This window comes from Trichosurus vulpecula, chromosome 7, assembly GCF_011100635.1.
Source record: "Trichosurus vulpecula isolate mTriVul1 chromosome 7, mTriVul1.pri, whole genome shotgun sequence".
NCBI lineage: Eukaryota > Metazoa > Chordata > Mammalia > Diprotodontia > Phalangeridae > Trichosurus > Trichosurus vulpecula.
Genome location: NC_050579.1, coordinates 261,939,335 through 261,956,358, shown reverse-complemented (window position 1 = coordinate 261,956,358; position 17,024 = coordinate 261,939,335). Strand labels below are relative to the sequence as shown.

The following is a 17,024-nucleotide window of genomic DNA, read 5'->3' as shown; positions in this document are numbered from 1 at the left end:
GGCCTTTCTTATAGTGTCATTATGCTAATCATCCAGCAGGGGATACAATATCCGAGTTATCCAACTGCTGGAAGTCTCCTCAAGGCCACCATCATTCCACTCTAGCACATACCCTAAAAAGCTACAGTATTCCCACCCACTATCAGAAACTGATCAGCCCACAAACTATTCACTAGTGCTGCAAGCTGGCCAGGGCTGGAACCTGAACTAAGGAATGGTATGAAATATTTATCAGGACACCTACGGTTACAGCCCCCAGCGCCCTATATGGAATCTTACCTTCCTATCCAAAAACCTCCTTTCCCTGCTGGATTATAAGATAATATACACAAGTACAAATTCAATGTACTTTGGCAACATAGTTTATTGGACATAATTAAAATGAAAGGAAAATATTAAAACACTTCTATGTAGCACCCTCCTCCACCCACAATCTCCCAAAACATCTGCTTATCCTCTCAGATCTTTTGGGGGTGCTAGAGGAACAAATCTGAACCACTCACTACTGCAGATCATAGAAAGGATGAGAAAGGAAATCTTCATGAGAAGCATGGTGTGAGTGGTCTTCCCCTTCCCTCCATTTCCCCACTCCAAACTTGCCTCTGCTACACTGATCCCTGCTGTTTGGGTCTTTGGGTGCTGTAAATCTTGGCAGAGCTGGTTTAGCTCTTGGCTCTTTCTCCTCTTTGAGTCCTAATCACCAGCAATCTCAGGCTGAGGCAGTTTGTGGCCAGCAAGACCAATCCCATAGTTCGTGGCTGCTTGCCCATAAGGTTATCAGTAGCCCTGGCTCCATCAGTAACTGTCAGGCACCTATGTTTCCCCCAGGATAAGAAATTCCTAAACCTCAAGAGCAAATGTACAAAAAGAGTTCCAGACCTGTATGCCCACGTCTAGCTCTCCTTCCCTTTCCTTTGCCCTTGAGCACATTGGAGTAATCTTATTTCTGAGGCAGAAATGTCTCTTAGATTCTGTTCCACCTACCTCCTATGTGGGAACTTCCAGGACCCCTCAAGTACCCATAGTGATGATTATACACAAATACTGACTACATCTTAAGAGTGTACTGGCACCTTCCCCTCTTGGTAGAAGGGTGGAAGATACGGGTACAGATTATATACATTGTGATTGTGATGGTCGGTTTTGTTTAACTTTCCTTGCAACAATGGCTTGGGGAGGGGGAATATACAGAAATGGCTGTTTTGTTTTTTAATCAATACAAGTTTGCTCCAAAGTGTGTGGATGGTCAAATACAGAAATGACATACAAGGTTTCATAACCTCACCGCGGACAAGTGCTTCCTTGTTGAGTTCTGGGTGCGTTTAGTGTGTCCCCCACAACTCGCTGTCATGCACATACTACACTCAGTTGAAATGGTAACCGACTAGACAACACATGCCTTTCTGAGCCAGTGTCTCCATCCGTAAAAAGAAAGTAAGGATGCTGGTTCTACCAACTTCACCGGAACGGTGGTCAGGAGAATCCTTGTAAACCTTACCCTGTAGACATGGAAGTTCTGGGTTACATGTGCAGTTAGTGTTTCTAACTGGAGTACACGTTCCTCATGGGCAAGAATGGTTTTCTTTTCTTACCCTCTGTAGTATTGTAATACTAGGCACAGAGTAAGTGTGCCAGTGAATGAGTTAATGGCCTATCAGTTACAGCCTAGATCTGGGAAGGTATTTCACTCTGAAACACTAGTCAAACGTATCTGCGCAATTGGCTGCCAAACAAGAAATCGGCCTTCTTCCAGTATGGATGTCAACAGCAAGAGACAGTTTCCTGCTCTGACACAAATCATTCATCTGCACTTAGTGTGTAGGTCCTGTCATCACTCAAAGCAGACAGGGTGAAGTTGGAAAAGGTCTAGGGGACAGCGTAAGTACCAGAGTTGCAAAGGTTTCTGTCAGGAAAGACTGAAAAAATCAGGCTCTCACTGCAAAGCTGAAGACAGAAAACGGACAATCTCTCAGACTGTGAAAAGTGTGGCTAGGATAGAAATGGGTTTGTTCATCAAACCACCAAATCCTAAAGTAGATTTTTCAGCATCTGGAAGTCTGAAAATGGTTTAGGAGCAAAAAAAAAGTAATAGAGTAACAACTAGAAATGTTTGCACCTAAGAAAATTACTACAAACTACACCAGGGAAACCACACATGGTAAAATCTCAGTTGAGTTGCTTGGGGTGGGGGGGAGGGAGAGAGGGTACAACTGGAGAAAATCATCCCAGACTGCCCTTGGGTAGTACTAAACTCCATTGTGTCTATGTCGTTCAAGGACATATGCCATTAGCTCCTTCTAAACTTAGCACCTGGGGATAAAATTTAAGTTGCCCTGGTCTAGTTATGGCACCAGTAGGTGCAAAACCTAGGGCACTCACTCCCTTAATGATGGCAAAGGCTGAAAATGTAAATATAATCAAGAAAAGTTAATACAAGTGCATAGATAATAATAGTCCCACTGCGGGATATCACTTGGTTAAATATAGGCATTAGGGTGACATTCCTTTTTGTGGAAAACTGCTTTCTCACAAGTAGCATGTCAGATACAAAATACTTGACAGGATGCTGATTGGACCCAGTATGGCAGTTCTTAAATCCCCTCACTTCTCCATTCAACTGCTCTTCTTTCTTCGGTGTAATGAGAAAAGGGGTGATAGTGACAGACACCTGATAAGACTTTGGTAAGGCAGGATGTTTGGACAGTGTAACTGTAAAGTGCTTTATAAAATCTAAGCTCTGTGGCAACACAGAAGGAGCTCTCAAAAGGTGTGCAGTAGTATTTGTGTGGAGTGAGTTTCTTTTAAGTGTGCTATGAAATCCCATCCCCATCCCCATTGCAGGACACTGACCATTCTTGGCTTATGATCAGGAAGTTCACAATTATAGTTCTATCCAAAGAGGAACAAATCACCACCTCCTCCTCCTCTGTTGAGTCCTAAGGAGGTAAAGAAAGTGAAGTATCTGGGGAGGAGGAAGCGCAGTGGAAGAATCCCAAGGCCCAGATAACGGGACTGGAAGCCCCACCGCCTGGAAAACCTTCTTTGTTGCCAATTTAAATGTTCAGTGTGTTGTGACTCCTCGTAGCAAACACTATGCTTGTGAGTGAAATAATTTTGAGAATCCCTGGGCTACAATCTTAATAAAGAAAGGAAAGACATGACCAAAGCGGTATCAGAGTGAGGGCTAAATCAGAAGTATTTCCTCTATAGATGCCTTGCAATTTCTCAAGAACAAATGGATAGGGAGCAGGTCTCCCTCATTAAAATGGCATTCCCCCGTCCACCACCCCACCCAAAAAAAAAAAAAGGCAAAGCAACACAGGGTGTGTTCAGCCTGGGCATGGAAGTCAAATAATATGCTCACACACCCAAGACAAACTTGCACAGAGCCTTGTTGGTTCTCCTTCTATTCTAACCTCTCCCTCAATCCTTGTGGCACACCTCACTCCTTGTGCCCCCCATATGCACCATTACACCATCAATAACGAGCCACAGAACTCCCTGTTTGCTTCCTTTTAATGAAGGGTCCCACCATGCTGTGGGAGCCCAACCAAACCTGGCATGCCACTGAAGATATAGTGGAAGGCCTGGAGGGGGAGGGGAAATCTTAGGACAGCCCCATCCCCTTAACATGGAAACCCACCACAGACACTGGTTTGGGGAGGGAATTTCATAATGCCCTCTTAGTGTCATCATACCTGCCCCACCTGAAAACAAAAACAAAAAAAAAACCACACAAAACTGGCTACACAGCACCCCACTCTTAGCAGCATTTGGGGGGAGGGGCCCCCTCTGGGAGGCATGGCCTTAAGGCAGCCTATCCCCCTTTCCTTCCCTTCCCTTTGGTTTACTCCTGGCAACGCTACACCGTGCATCCTACGATTTCCTCCAACTCCTAGACCAACCTGCTCAAGTCCCCTGTCACCTACTCTGCCCCTCTCATCTCTGTCCCTGCCTGTGCCAATAATCCTACAAGTGGGGGAACAGCAGCCCACATCTCTCCTCTCAGCAAGAGGCCCCAATCGGGCCCTCTTCTCACACAGCTGCCCCTTTTTCCTTGAGGTCAGGGGCTGAACGCTGTCGTCTCATTCGAGGAGGTGTGGTGTAGGGAGGATATCGGGGACCAGAGGGCCGCTGAGCTGGGTAAGGCTGAAGCTGCTGGGGATAATAATTGTGCTTCTTGGGTTGAAACTGCTGGGATTCAGGTTGGCTGGGACCTCCACCGCGGGGGCGGCCCCCTCCATCCAGGGAGTTCCTCCGGGGCCTGTGGGGCCGTCGAGGACTAGGGAGCCTTCTAGGAGTGGGGGTTGATACGAGAGTACCCTCCTCAGGGGGTTGGGGTATAGCCAAAGCCTCCCCTCCTTCCCCAACCCCAGGCCATGACTCCCGGTGCTGCGGGTTGCTCTTGAAGGGAAATCGCAACTTGCAATCATGGGGTGGAACAAATCGGGCAGGAGGCCTGCGAAGCCCCCCACCTCGGCCTCCGGCAAGACCTTGTAGCCCCTGTAGGCGCTGCTGCTCCTGCTTGAGCCACCTAAGACGGCCACGTCGGAAGGCAGGGTCCTCTTCCATCAACCTGGACACCCGCTCCCAGCTTGAGGGGGGAGGGGATGGGGCCTGGACAGTGGGGGTAACAGCCCCAGAGGTTGCCTCTTCTGGACCTTCTGTCCCTTCCGAGGCTGCCCAGGTCACCTCAACATCTTCATCATCATTATCCTGCAAAAAGTAGGGAGAGAAAAGTGAAAGGGCAAGATGGGTGGGAAATGGGGATAACTGGGTCTTGAAGACAGAGAAGGGGGAGAAAAGAGCCAGGGAAAGAATGGCCCATTCATTCAGCGTTTATTCAGTGCCAACAGTTATTTGCTGTGCCTCTAAGAAAGACACTTAACCACAGCCTTCATTTCCTCCTATGTAAGACAGGAACAATTCTAAACACTAAAGCTGCCTATCATTTTAAAGAGTTATCGTTCCAATGATAGAATTGAAAACTAGAAGAGATCATTCGTCCACCACCCCGCCACCACCACTGCTGCAAAAGAAACTGAATCTTAGGATGATTAAGTGACTTGGCCGATGTCACAAAAGAGACTAAATAAGTAGTAGTCCCAGTACTTGAACCCAGGTCTCCACATTCTGTGCTCTTTCCATCCATGGTGTGAGGATAGCATTTCATGAACTATACTGAAGTGGTCCTTTCCAATTGATTCTAACTATACAGTAGCAACTACATCAGGGGCCTTACAGAGAACAAATGTAAGAGGAACAAGAATTAAGGGCCAAGTACTAAAGAGAGAAAGAATCCAATGACGGAATGGATGACTAGGTAGGAACGAACAAGGTTCCTCAGGGAAGTGGAAGAGGATGGAGAAATGAGCAAAGGCAGGCACATGCACACCTAAGGGGCATTTGCTAGGTCCAGAGATGGCAGGACGGCCTCACCTGAGTGAGGGGGATGACTCTTTCCATCCTGAGCATTCGATCCCTCAGTGCCCGAAGCTCCCGGTCCTTGGTGCTGTTCTGCAGCTTCACCTCTTGCAGGATTCCAGTCAGCTTGTCAATGTGTGCTCGGAGATCCTCCACCTCGGCCCCTCGGGCCCCATCCTCGGTAGACCCTCCTCCTCCACTTCCCTCTTCTTCCCCTACTGTATCCCAAACATCTCTCGCCACGGCCCGCCAGGCATCCCCAGGCCCTTCAGGTTTGCCGTAGGTACGGCACAGCTCCTTCATCTTGAGGGCAGCCAGTGCCTCGATCTCCGCCCTCCCATGTCGGAAGTCAGCCAGTGCCACCTCATAACATATCTCCTTCACCGCCTGCATCTTCAGGTCTGCCATTGTGGCCCAGCGGGGGTCCTTGCCCTGCAGCCGTCGCCGCTGGGGAATCTGATAGACTCGCCGCGGGGCCCGGCGCTTACCACTGCTGGGCAGGCCACAGCGCTTGACGATGGACTGGACTGTGGTGGGTGGAAGCTGCTCCCGAAGTGACGATATCAGTCGCCAGCTCTCCTCACAGGACCGTTTGTCCGAGTCATCCCCGCTGTCTGAGTCTGCATACTGCATAGAGGGTTAGGGTTTACAGTACACCCTGGGGCTACTAGTCCCAGTATGTCATAGGAGAGCTAAGACAGGGACAGTAATAGCACACAGTGGTCATTCACTTAATCGGGGCACAGTGGAAAGAACACTAGGTAGGAAGTGAGAAGACTCCTCTGTAAAACGAGGGGGTAGGACGAGATTTCAGAGGTCCCTTCCAGATCTAACAAACATTTCGGAATGAACTCCATTTTTCTATTTTAATCTTTTCCCCTATCCCACCCTTAGCTTTATTTACTCCTATCAGATCCCTGAAACTCTCCTCACCCTAATCCCAACTTCTCATCCCCACTATTTCTACTGCAGCGCCAATCCCTTCACCTGCCCCAAAAGAAATCGTACTCTGCCTAACCCTATGGTCACTCAAAGTCCTAGTGCTAGTCATGAGATGGGCCTTGTCATTACCGCTAGGGCCCTCCTTCCCTGCTGACCTCCCCGTCCCACTCACCAATCGATGCTGCTCTAACAGAAGATCGGCCTCTTCTTTCTCCTTCCGGTATTGATTCTCTAAATCCTGTAGCCTGAAGCCAGGGAGAGAAAGACAAAGCTCAGGACCACTTTTTTTTTTTTTCCTGTGGGGTTACAGGGGCTTGGTAGTGAGGAATGTAGCACATGGGAAAGGAATATTATGGGTTGAAAAAAGAATCAGATCTCCTAATAAAGGAACGGTAGCCAAGCAGGTACCTAGGCTCACTCAGCCCTGTTCTACTCCCCGCCCCGCAAAGGCACCTCTTCTCCATCTCCAGCTTGATATCAATGCCTTGCTGTTCGAGGAGCTCCTTCTGGGCAAAGTTCCAATCCACAGGTTCGGCTGGCGGCCCTGGGGGTGGAGGCACCCCTCGCTCTCGCTCTAGTCGAGCCTGCTCAGGGTGATTGAAGCGGAAGACATGGTTCTTGCCCAGGACAATTCGGTTCCCTGGAGATGGGGCAAGGTTAGCAAAGAAGGTAAATAATCTTTCATCATACATTTCTCTACCCCTGACAGATCTTTACCCACAACAGAGCTCTACCAGCATCCAAAGAGCATGCTAGAATTTTCCCAAGAGATACCAAGGGGCCATAACACCCTCTCTCCCTTCCATCCCCAGTTAGAGTAGAGCTTCCATGTGGCCAAAAAAAACCCCAGTCATCCTTGCCTGCACTCTGTTTTACCTAGTTACAAGGAGCCTCACCACAGCCTGCTTCTACTATAACTATGTTTTTTAGGGACCAACTAACAAAGAACCAAGAGAGAGTTAACAGAATCTGACTCCATAGTGAAAGCAATTTAAACTTGACTGCCTGGTCCTCACTCTTACATCCCTCTATCTGTCCAGCCTATCTTAAGCTCCTTTCCCTTTGACTACTCCCTTGTGTATTTCTGGCAAAGCATATAATGTTTCTCATGCAATCTAATATTGTGGACAAGAGAAGCAGAAGGAAGAAAATAGTTAATAAAACATTTATTAACCACCTACTAGGTGTCAGGCATTGTGTTTTAAGCCCTGGGGATACAAAGAAAAGCAAAACACAGCTCCTGCCCTCAACGCACTAACAATCTAATGGGCGAGACCATGTAAACAAATATGTATGAACAAGCTATACACAGGATAAATAGGAAATAATTCAAAGAAGGAAGGCACTAGAATTAAGAGGGACTGGGATAGGCTTCCTGTAGAAGGGTTTTTAGTTGGAACTTAAGGGAAGCCAGGAGGCAGAATTGAGGAGGGAGAGCCCTTGAGGCAAACAGAACAGCCAGAGAAAATGCCTGGGGCTGAGAGATGGAAGCCAGGAAGCCATTGTCACTAGATCAGAGAATGTGTTCAAGGAAGTAAGATGTATGAAGCCTGGAAAGATGTGGAAGGGAGGAAAAGAGAACGTTATGAAGGGTTTTTAAGGTCAAAAGGGATTATATATTTTATTTCTGAGATGATAAACAGTTATTGGAATTCACTAAGTACGAGCTTAACATGGTCAGACCAGCACTTTACAAATAAAAAATCACTTTAGTGGCTCAATGAAGGATGAAATGGGGAGAGACTGATGGCAGGCAACGCTCCCAGCAGACTATCACAACAGTCCAGGTACGAGGTGATGAGAGCCTATACCAGGGAGGTGGCAGTACCAGGGCTGTATTCAAGAGACGTTTCAAAGGTGAAACCAACAGATGGGGGCGGAGGGTGGGGAGGGAGTGACAGATAGTGAGGAATATTGTGTGATACCTACATTGGGAGGCTGGGGGACTAGAAGGATGGTGGTCCCCTCAACAGTAATAGTGAAATAAGGAAGAGGGGAGGATGTGGGGGGAAAGACACGTTGAGTTTAAGATGTCTTACTGGACATCCACTTTCAGATGTCTGAAGGGCAACTGAAGATGGGAGACTGGAGGTCAGCAGAGATTAGGATTGGATAAGCACATCTGAGAATCATCAGCATGGAGATGATCACTGAGCTGATGGGACTGATCACCAAGTGAAACAGTACAGAGGCAGAAGAAAAGACAACTCAGGAGAGAACCCTGTGAGGCACCCATGGTTATTCAGTGTGACTTGGATGAAGACCCAGGAAAGAAGCATGAGAAGGAGCAATTAGATATGGAGGAAGAGAACCAGGAGAAAGAGATGTCCCAAAAACCTAGAGATAAGAGGACCTCAAGGAGAAGAGGCTGAGTGACAGTCAAAGGCTGAAGAAAGGTCAGGAAGGATGAAGACTGAGGAAAGACCACTGGTTTTGACAATTAACAGATCACTGGTGATTCTGCAGTGTGCAGTTTCAGTTAAATTGAAATGGTTAGAAGCTGGGTTGTGGAGAGTTAAGAAAGGACAGAGAGGTGCCCAAGACAACTTTTTCAAGGAGCTTAGCCAGAAAGAACAGAAGAGATACAGGATGATAATTAGCAGGGATGGAAGACCAGGTTAGGGTTTTATGAGGATGGAGGAGACATAGGCATGTTTGCTGAAAGATCATAATCCTGCCTTACAGCCAAATCAAATGGGGTCCAGGAGCAATTCAAGTGGAGCATACATGGGACGGACTGTTCTCTAAGAAGATGAAGGATTTCTAGGCCCACAGGTCAGAGCTGCAAACTGTCCCAGGCCCGTGGGTTTCTCTAATGAGTCTCCTTTGTCAGAGTTAACAGCGTCATCTTGGCTAATTTGTTTAAATGGGGAGTACACCTGTAGGGGTTTGGGAGCTACAGTTGTGAGCAGTGGACATAGAGCCTCCCCACACCACAGTTACCCCTAGGATCCTGAAAGTTATTTGTAGCACCATGGCTGCCCACCTCATGGAACCCTCGACCTGACGGCACGAAGGTAGAGTGGGTGAAGGAAACAGCCTGGAGAGAGGGAATGGGGTGCCTCTCGCATAAGGACACACCCATAGTACACAAGGACTGGCTGAAGAGAAAGAGGAAACTTAAAAAGGGCCACAACTGTTTTCAAGTAATTTAAATGTCACATGGAAGATGGGTTAGATTTCTTCTATTGGACCCCAGGTAGAAGTAGGAGCCATGGGTGGAAGTTGCAGAGCGGCATAAAAACAATTAATTATAACATCCCCAAAGGGAAATGAGTTGCCTCAGGAGTTATGAGTTCCTTCTCACTAGAGGTTCTCAAAGTCCTTTCTAACTCTCAGATTCTGTGATTTTGTTTCCATGCCTCTGACCTCAGTCTCCATCATACATACCCCACACCCACCCAATACCAGAAACCCCACCTCTGAGACCCTTCTACCTGATCTCAGCACCAGTGGCTGGGTCACAGGGTTCCCATTTACATATGTCTCGGCTCCTTCACAGGGCTCCAGAGTCACCACAACTGGGAAGAAAAAGGAGAGGTAAATACTGGGGAAAGCTGGGGGTGGGGGAGGTGACTATGGGCTTGTAAATTCTCACTGCCCTGCTTATAGTCCCACCCTCCTCCCAGCTCCCCCAGAACCCCAAACTACTTGTGCACATGTTCGAGCACACTTATGCACACCAACTCATGTGCACACACACATGACCACACATGAGAACACGCACACACTAGCATACACACACACACACACACTCTCTCTCTCTCTCTCTCTCAAGCTCGCAATGCCCCTCCCCCTACCTGTGGGGGATGGATTGGCCCCGCTGGTGGCAGCACAAGGAGGGAAGAGTAAAGGAGTGGTTAGTCCTAATTCAATTGCCTTTGCTTGTGAACCTCCTCACCCACCACCACTATCACTACCTGAAAAGCCCAGAAATCCCAGGAGACAATTCTAATCAGCCACTCTGACCTCCAGTCTTCTCATTCCTTCCTCCCCATTCCCACAGCCATCATCAACACAGTCCTACCTAAATGACAACAGGCTCCTGGCTTTCTCCCTACTGTCATTTATCCTCCAAAAAGCTGCCTGACCAATCTTCATTGTCTACAACTTCCATCAGATAATTTCCCTGGTCAAGAGCCTTCACTGGATCCAACTCTCCTCAGAATAAAGTCCAAAGCCTTTGGCCCAGCTCTCATATAATGTAACTCTCACCAGTTATCTCCCTCCTCTTCCTCATGAACTCTTTGCTCGAGCTGGGTCCAGCTTCTCCCTTGTTTCCCAGATCTCATGCTCAGCTTTTCTCCTGTGCAGTTTGCTCAGATTCTCCCCACTCCCTCCTAACATGCTTTCTTCCTATTCTCTTTGTCCTTCCCAGGTTAATCTAAGGGGGCCCTTGGAGTTCTGGGTATATAATGGGGGCTAAACCTAAGGACGGTTGATAGGGAACAGATACAGAGAGTGTAACTTCTAAAGTAGGGGCAGGAATCTGGAGGGGAGAAAAGGGGAGACAGAGGAAGAGGGAGGGAGAGAGAGGAAGGGAAAGAGGGAGACAGAGTATGTGAGTGTGTGTTTAAGGCAGGGTTTGGGGAGAGTGAGATTTGGAGAAAGCTGGCCTGAGCCAAATCCTGAGGAAGTGCTATTGTTATGGGGGGAGGAAAAGAGAAATTCCTGATGTGTTTGGGGAGGGAGTGGGGCTCTGTGGACACCCTGGAGATAAGGTTCTGACAATGTGGGGAAAGAACTGGAATCACTTAATCCCACATTCCAAAATGAAGGACATCTGTGCTGGGCTATCTGGGTCCTAGGTACCTGTGGGGCAGGGCTCTCCAACCTTAGATTTTTATTGAAACAAGAGACAATATATTTTGATTTGCCATCTTAGGGAGAGCTCTGTGGTAGCTCAGCTTCCTTTACTATAGCATTTATGTAAATTTCTATGCTTGTAGGCAGGCCACATTTTGGACAGCCCTGCTCTAGGGGCATGGGGTTGGCTTAGAAGATGCCCAGTGTTGGGACTGCAATGTGGCGTGGTGGAAAGAATCCTAGATTTGAAGAAGTCAGAAAGACCTGGGTTTCAATCTGGTGCTAACTACTTTATCTCTGTGACCCAAGGTCTCCTCATCTGTAAAATGTAGAGGTTACCTAGACCAGAGGAGTCAAACTTTCCTGGGCCACATGCAGCCTTCAAAAACTCCAGAGTGAGGCTTGAACAAGATTAAAATATAATTGGGAAATGTTTAGCAAAATAAAGAAAAATACAATACAACATAGATAATGCGAATTTGTGGTTTTCCATGCCAGATCTGTTTCTATTTGAATTGGACACCAATGAGATAACAGTGCTAAGTCTTTTCCAGCTCCGAATCCTGTGATCCATATCGATTCCCTCTTCTTCTGAATTCCTCTATTACTAGTACCTACCCATACCACTCCATTCAGCACTTGGACATAACTTTACACCACTGCTAACTTATTTTTCATGCACCTGTATCCCGCTCCCAGGCCATACTTGTATCCCTATCTCCCACTACAGTGTCTCAGCACCAAGCTAGACAAATATTTAACAGAAACTCAGCAAGTAACTTGTTGAGTTCAACCTCACAGCTGCCCACAGAGACGTGAACTGAGCCAGAACAAACCACATTAACTTGCTGAGGTGACCGAGTGTGACTAAGTCCCTGAGGCTGACTGTGAGGCACCACGCCTCAGGTGACCTGAGATGCAGAGTGAGGCACACACATTTTCACATGTGGTCACTGTGGTGATTTGTTTGGCTCGACTGTACTTATTACAAGGCAGAAGTTTACTGGGGTGGGGGGCAGAAAAATCACTGGGAAGAGATGACGACTTTAAAAACAAAATAGAAAGCACCAATAAAACATTAAAAAGAAGTATCAATCAGCTGAACCCAAGCATGAATTTTATATAATGAACTGTGGTCCAAACCAAGCGGGGCAGGGGGGGAGCCAAAACCTCAGCCTCAGTGACCACATACGTTCCTCCTCCCCTAACCCAAGGGCAGGAAACGGGTGTCCTGCGGTCACAGCACGAGGCCTCCCCCTTCACTGCTCTCCTCTTCTAGGTCAGCAGCTGTTCACTTAACTCGGCCTAACCACATGCGGACCCATTGTTTTCCCAAAGCTATTGGACTGGTTCTATCTACAAAATAACATCTGAACCAAAATAACTTTTTGCTTAATTTGAGTGCCTGACGCTACAGCCACCCCTGGGCCACAACACCCTAGAGCCTCTGTTTCTACAGAGAACAGGCTAATAAGCCTTTCTGAAGACCTTGGGAGTTCATGCTCATCGGGTCTACAATTCCCCAAAGTCCTCGCTGCTTACAGCTACTCCAGAAGACTAAAATTCCCAGAAGTCTTTGCTTAAAAAGACAAACAGAAGCAACTTCTGCTAAACCAAACACATATTCCCAAAACATATCTTGATGCTGCTCCTGCCTGCTGAGGAGACCAAGGAAGTGAGGATGGTCAGTCCTCGTCTCCACTTCCCTGCCCTCTTAACCCCACTCTATCCTCCAACATTTTCCTGGGTAATACTGCCCCAATATATTCATGCCATTATTATTCACAGACCTGGAGGATGGCAGAGCTAGGAGACACCTTAGAGATCACTTACTCTAGCCTTCTAATTTCAGATGTGCAGGGTAGCAGCAGACCTGCTATTACCTGCTGGGAGTCCTGACTTGCAATGACCTTTATATTGTGATATACCGATGTCTTCCAGAGCATGCATCTTGTGTCTCCTTCCTCAGGCCACCCAAGGCCAGGAACTGTATCTCTCCATTAAGCATTTACCCCCACAGCTCTGGCAAAGAGCTCTGCATTCATTGGGTGGTCAGTATATGATATGTCCAGACTCCCCGCTCAGCCCAGGGCCCCAGTTACCTTCTCCATCAGGCTGAGTGAGGCTCCGAAACACACAGTGCTTCTCTAAGATGAACTGCCCAGTCAGTTTGATGTCCACATCTACCTGGCCTACTCTAAGGAGGGAAAGAGGGAGAAATGGTAGGTGAGTTGTAGTGGTAGGGAAGAACCTTTTGAAAATCCCAGGATCCCAGCTAGAGGAAAGTGGGACTTTCAGAAAAAATGAAGTGCCTAGGTTGGTACTGGAACCTAGGGTCATTCCAAGAGGTGAGATCTATTACACTCCTTCTCTTTACCTATTCCCTCACCCCAAAACTCTGTCTACCTTTTCTTACATTTCTATTCAAGTGAATCAGCTTAAAATTAATGCAAAGAACAATCCTGTAAGGGAAAAAGAATTCCCAGGAAGAAATCATGAAACATAGGTGGAAAGGGAAAGAGACCAGTCCTATCCCTTTGCCATGGTAATGGAGATTTTATTGGTAATTTTATGCATATAAGCCTCAGGTGGTAGAACCTGCCTTCTTTCTCCCCCATCCTTGGAGCTCCAAAAGCAACTAACCATGAGGGCACTTTGCTCAGGGATACTCAGTAACTATATAAGGGGCACAGGGATAGGAACAGACCTGCTAGAACTAGAACTTGGGACCTCCAGGCTTACATTTGATTGGATTTCTTCCTTAAGCCTGGATAACGATGGTCACAACCTCACCAGACAGGGTAGAGAAGAGAGGTTGCACATGGGCAAGGTAAGCAATTTCCCAGGGCACTTAAGCAGAACTCTTTCTCAGGAAGTGAAGACAAAGGAGAACACCAAAATGTCAATTCTGCCAACCCAAAGGTGGCCAACCCTGAAATCTAACAATAGGTAACATATAAAGGGTCACTGAGGAGAGAAAGGCTACCTGGTGATACCATCTTTAATGTGATAGAGCAGACACTCTGACATCAGGGGATCTTCATTTAGGTTTACCAGATGAGGGGTCTGTAGGAAGGAAAGACACAAGTTATCAAGAGGAGAGGGGAACCATTCAGGGAATAAGGGATAAAGAGAAGGGAAGGAGGCACAAGGGAACGAGTAGGGATCTCAGGAATCATGAAAGCAACCATAAGACAAATATCAAAGAGTGTAGAGGTCTGAGTGGATACAGACAGCTAAGGTCAGAGATCGAAGGGGAAAAATCAGAATAGAACGCAGACATGAGGCACACACAATGTAGTGGAACACAGCCACCTAAGTGGCTGGAAGCCAGGATGCAAGACTGAAACTGTCTCACCTGACTGATGAAGAGAGGCAGCGGAGAGACCACAGCTCCTTTTGCGGAGGTTGACTCTATTCTGCCCCATGTCCCCAAAGTCTCACCCTTCTGTCACCACTAGCTACGTGCCCAGGAAGGTGGGTGTCACCGCTGACACTAAGATTCCTACCTTAGCACCTTTTCCCTTCTCCATCACTGGATATGAGAAGGTGGGGGCTCCAGCTCTGGTCCCTCTTAGGAGCTAGATTTGAAGGCCCCCCCTTTGGAATTTACAGAGAGGCACCACCTAATTTACTATGCAACAAACCCTATGAGGAAAAGGAAAACACCCCTGCCCTCTATAACCTCTGAATAGCTAAATACCCAGTCCTTCCTGCCAGGACCTCACAGAGGTCCAAGGCTTCAGCTACCAAGCCTAGATAGGAGTCATATAGGACAAGGCAAAGTGAGAATTCAGTCAGACTCTGGGGCTTTGATCACCAGGGATCGATCAATTAAATCCTAAGACTTGATCTTGCTGCCTCAACTCTCTACCTCCCTGATGTCTGAGACAGAACAGCACCCCACAGGACAGGAGGTCCAGTGAACCAACTAGTGTATGGCTATCAAATCTATACTACCTCCTCCCTTAGTGCTTCAGATTCAGAGTCACCATTCGTCACTATGAAACCCCAACGTCCTGAAACCCTAGGTCGATCTTTGACAAATCTCCCCTCATCAAAGATTCCTTCCTTTCACCTTCTTTCCATTTTCTTACACTCTCAGAAACTCTGTTCTCTCCAAAAGACACAGCTTCCCTGGCCATCCTCTGCAGTGCCAGGTCCTCCTCAGCTCATGCACCCCTAACACAGCGGGCAAAGAGCATATTCTTTGCACCTCAAAGCCACTTCCAAATGCTCCTTCTGCTCCTGACACTAAGCAGCCCCTCTTCTTTTGATGGTCATCCTGTTCCACTATTACTTCCCTATCCATCTCTTGTTCTACGAGACAGTCTTTTCTTCCTCAAGGAGTTCAATAGCTGGCTTCCTCTCCACCAACCCCTGCCCTCATACTGTGGGATTTCAAGATGAACCCTGATGCCCCTCCAACTGACTAGCCCCCTAGTTCAATTTTTGCCATCAACCCAAACTGGCCCATTTTCAGCAGTTTGGTCTCTGAGATTTCCCTTTTTGATCATCTCTTTTGTCTTCCTCCTTTGGCTTCACTCTTCCACAAAGGATTATAGTAATAGGCTGAGGGCCAGAAGGGACCTCGCTGCAACCTCCACTCTCTGTATTCTCTCAGACCATTATCACTTCCCTCCTTTCAGCCTCTGCCCTATAGTTAATGAGTTAAAGTTACACCCCTGTCTTAGGTCCTGTAAAATCCCAAACCTGGATCACACAGATTTAGAGCTGGAAGTGACCTTAGAGGCTATCTGGTTTAAATTCCTCATTTTACAGATAAGAAAGTGAGGTCTGGAGGTTAAGCAACGTGCCCAAGGTCACACAATGACTGAGGAGCAGAGCCTGGGAGGTTTGAAACCAGGTCCTCTGACTCCAAATCCAGCATTCTTTTCCTTGTACCCATAATGCTGCTCTGCCCCTGCTCCCATGGGGCTGAATACTCCAATGAAGAAAGTTACACCACTACACTGACTGAATCTATTACCTAGTGAAGCAGATATAGAACAATACACTATGTGTATTACAATGACCACGTGGAAGAACACTAGGCTTCCCTTGTCCCTTTTACAAATATTAAGAAAGCTGTTTTCTCAGTATCCTAGCCCAAAGCCTTATCGAGGTGTACTATCAGTTCTGAAACAATGCTTCGTACTGAAACGCTCTTATATCGTTCTTTTGGAAGGACTAGTTCCTAAAAGGAGAGGCCTGGTCAAGCCCAGAGAGAACTTTTCTTCAAAATGATTCAAATGATGCTTTGATTACTTCAGTTGGAAATTTCTTAAAACCTCCTGAGTTTACCTCTGAGCAGAAGATCCTTAGTGGAAATGGTTACAGAGGGAAATGAATGGATTTAGTAAAATAGTTTTCCACGAAATGCCAAAAGTTAAGTTAAATTCTGTTTGATGAATCAAAACCATTCACTGAACTTTCACCTGAGGTCTTACTGTACAATCGTGTCTTTGGGCAGATTACAAATTGCAACTCAAAGATGGCTTGTTTACAAAAGCATGGGGAAAGTCTGCCCCCTTTGGGATTCCTTTCTCTTTGAGCAGAGATGCTCAGAATGCGAATAATTAAATTAATAAATCTGTCTCTGGCAGGCTTGTGCCCCAAATGCAGAGTAATTAATTTGTTTCTCCACAACTACAATTAGTAAATTAAAACAATGCTAAAAGAGAGAGGAACTTATATTATCTGCGGGGACTAATCTTAGCCCCAAAGAACAGCTAATAAAGCACATTTCGCTCCTCTCAAAAAAAGAGAAGGGAGAACTACTAGTACAGAATGTTACATTCTCTCATAAGCAGTTGTTTTTACAGATGAGTTTTATTTAGTTGTTTTTGTTA

At 46.9% G+C, this 17,024-nt stretch overlaps 1 protein-coding gene across 1 annotated transcript in view; it reads right to left on the bottom strand.

The window, feature by feature from the left end:
- Positions 1–346: 346 nt before the first annotated feature.
- Positions 347–17,024, bottom strand: part of KIF1C (kinesin family member 1C) — a 31,832-nt gene continuing 15,154 nt past the window's right edge. The window contains exons 17-23 of the mRNA XM_036766335.1: positions 14,159–14,238; positions 13,275–13,369; positions 9,804–9,887; positions 6,820–7,006; positions 6,539–6,611; positions 5,440–6,051; positions 347–4,716 (exon numbers count right to left, since the gene is read on the bottom strand). Coding sequence (XP_036622230.1) covers positions 4,036–4,716; positions 5,440–6,051; positions 6,539–6,611; positions 6,820–7,006; positions 9,804–9,887; positions 13,275–13,369; positions 14,159–14,238 — 1,812 coding nt within the window. The 3' untranslated portion in view covers positions 347–4,035. The remainder of the gene's footprint in view (positions 4,717–5,439; positions 6,052–6,538; positions 6,612–6,819; positions 7,007–9,803; positions 9,888–13,274; positions 13,370–14,158; positions 14,239–17,024) is intronic.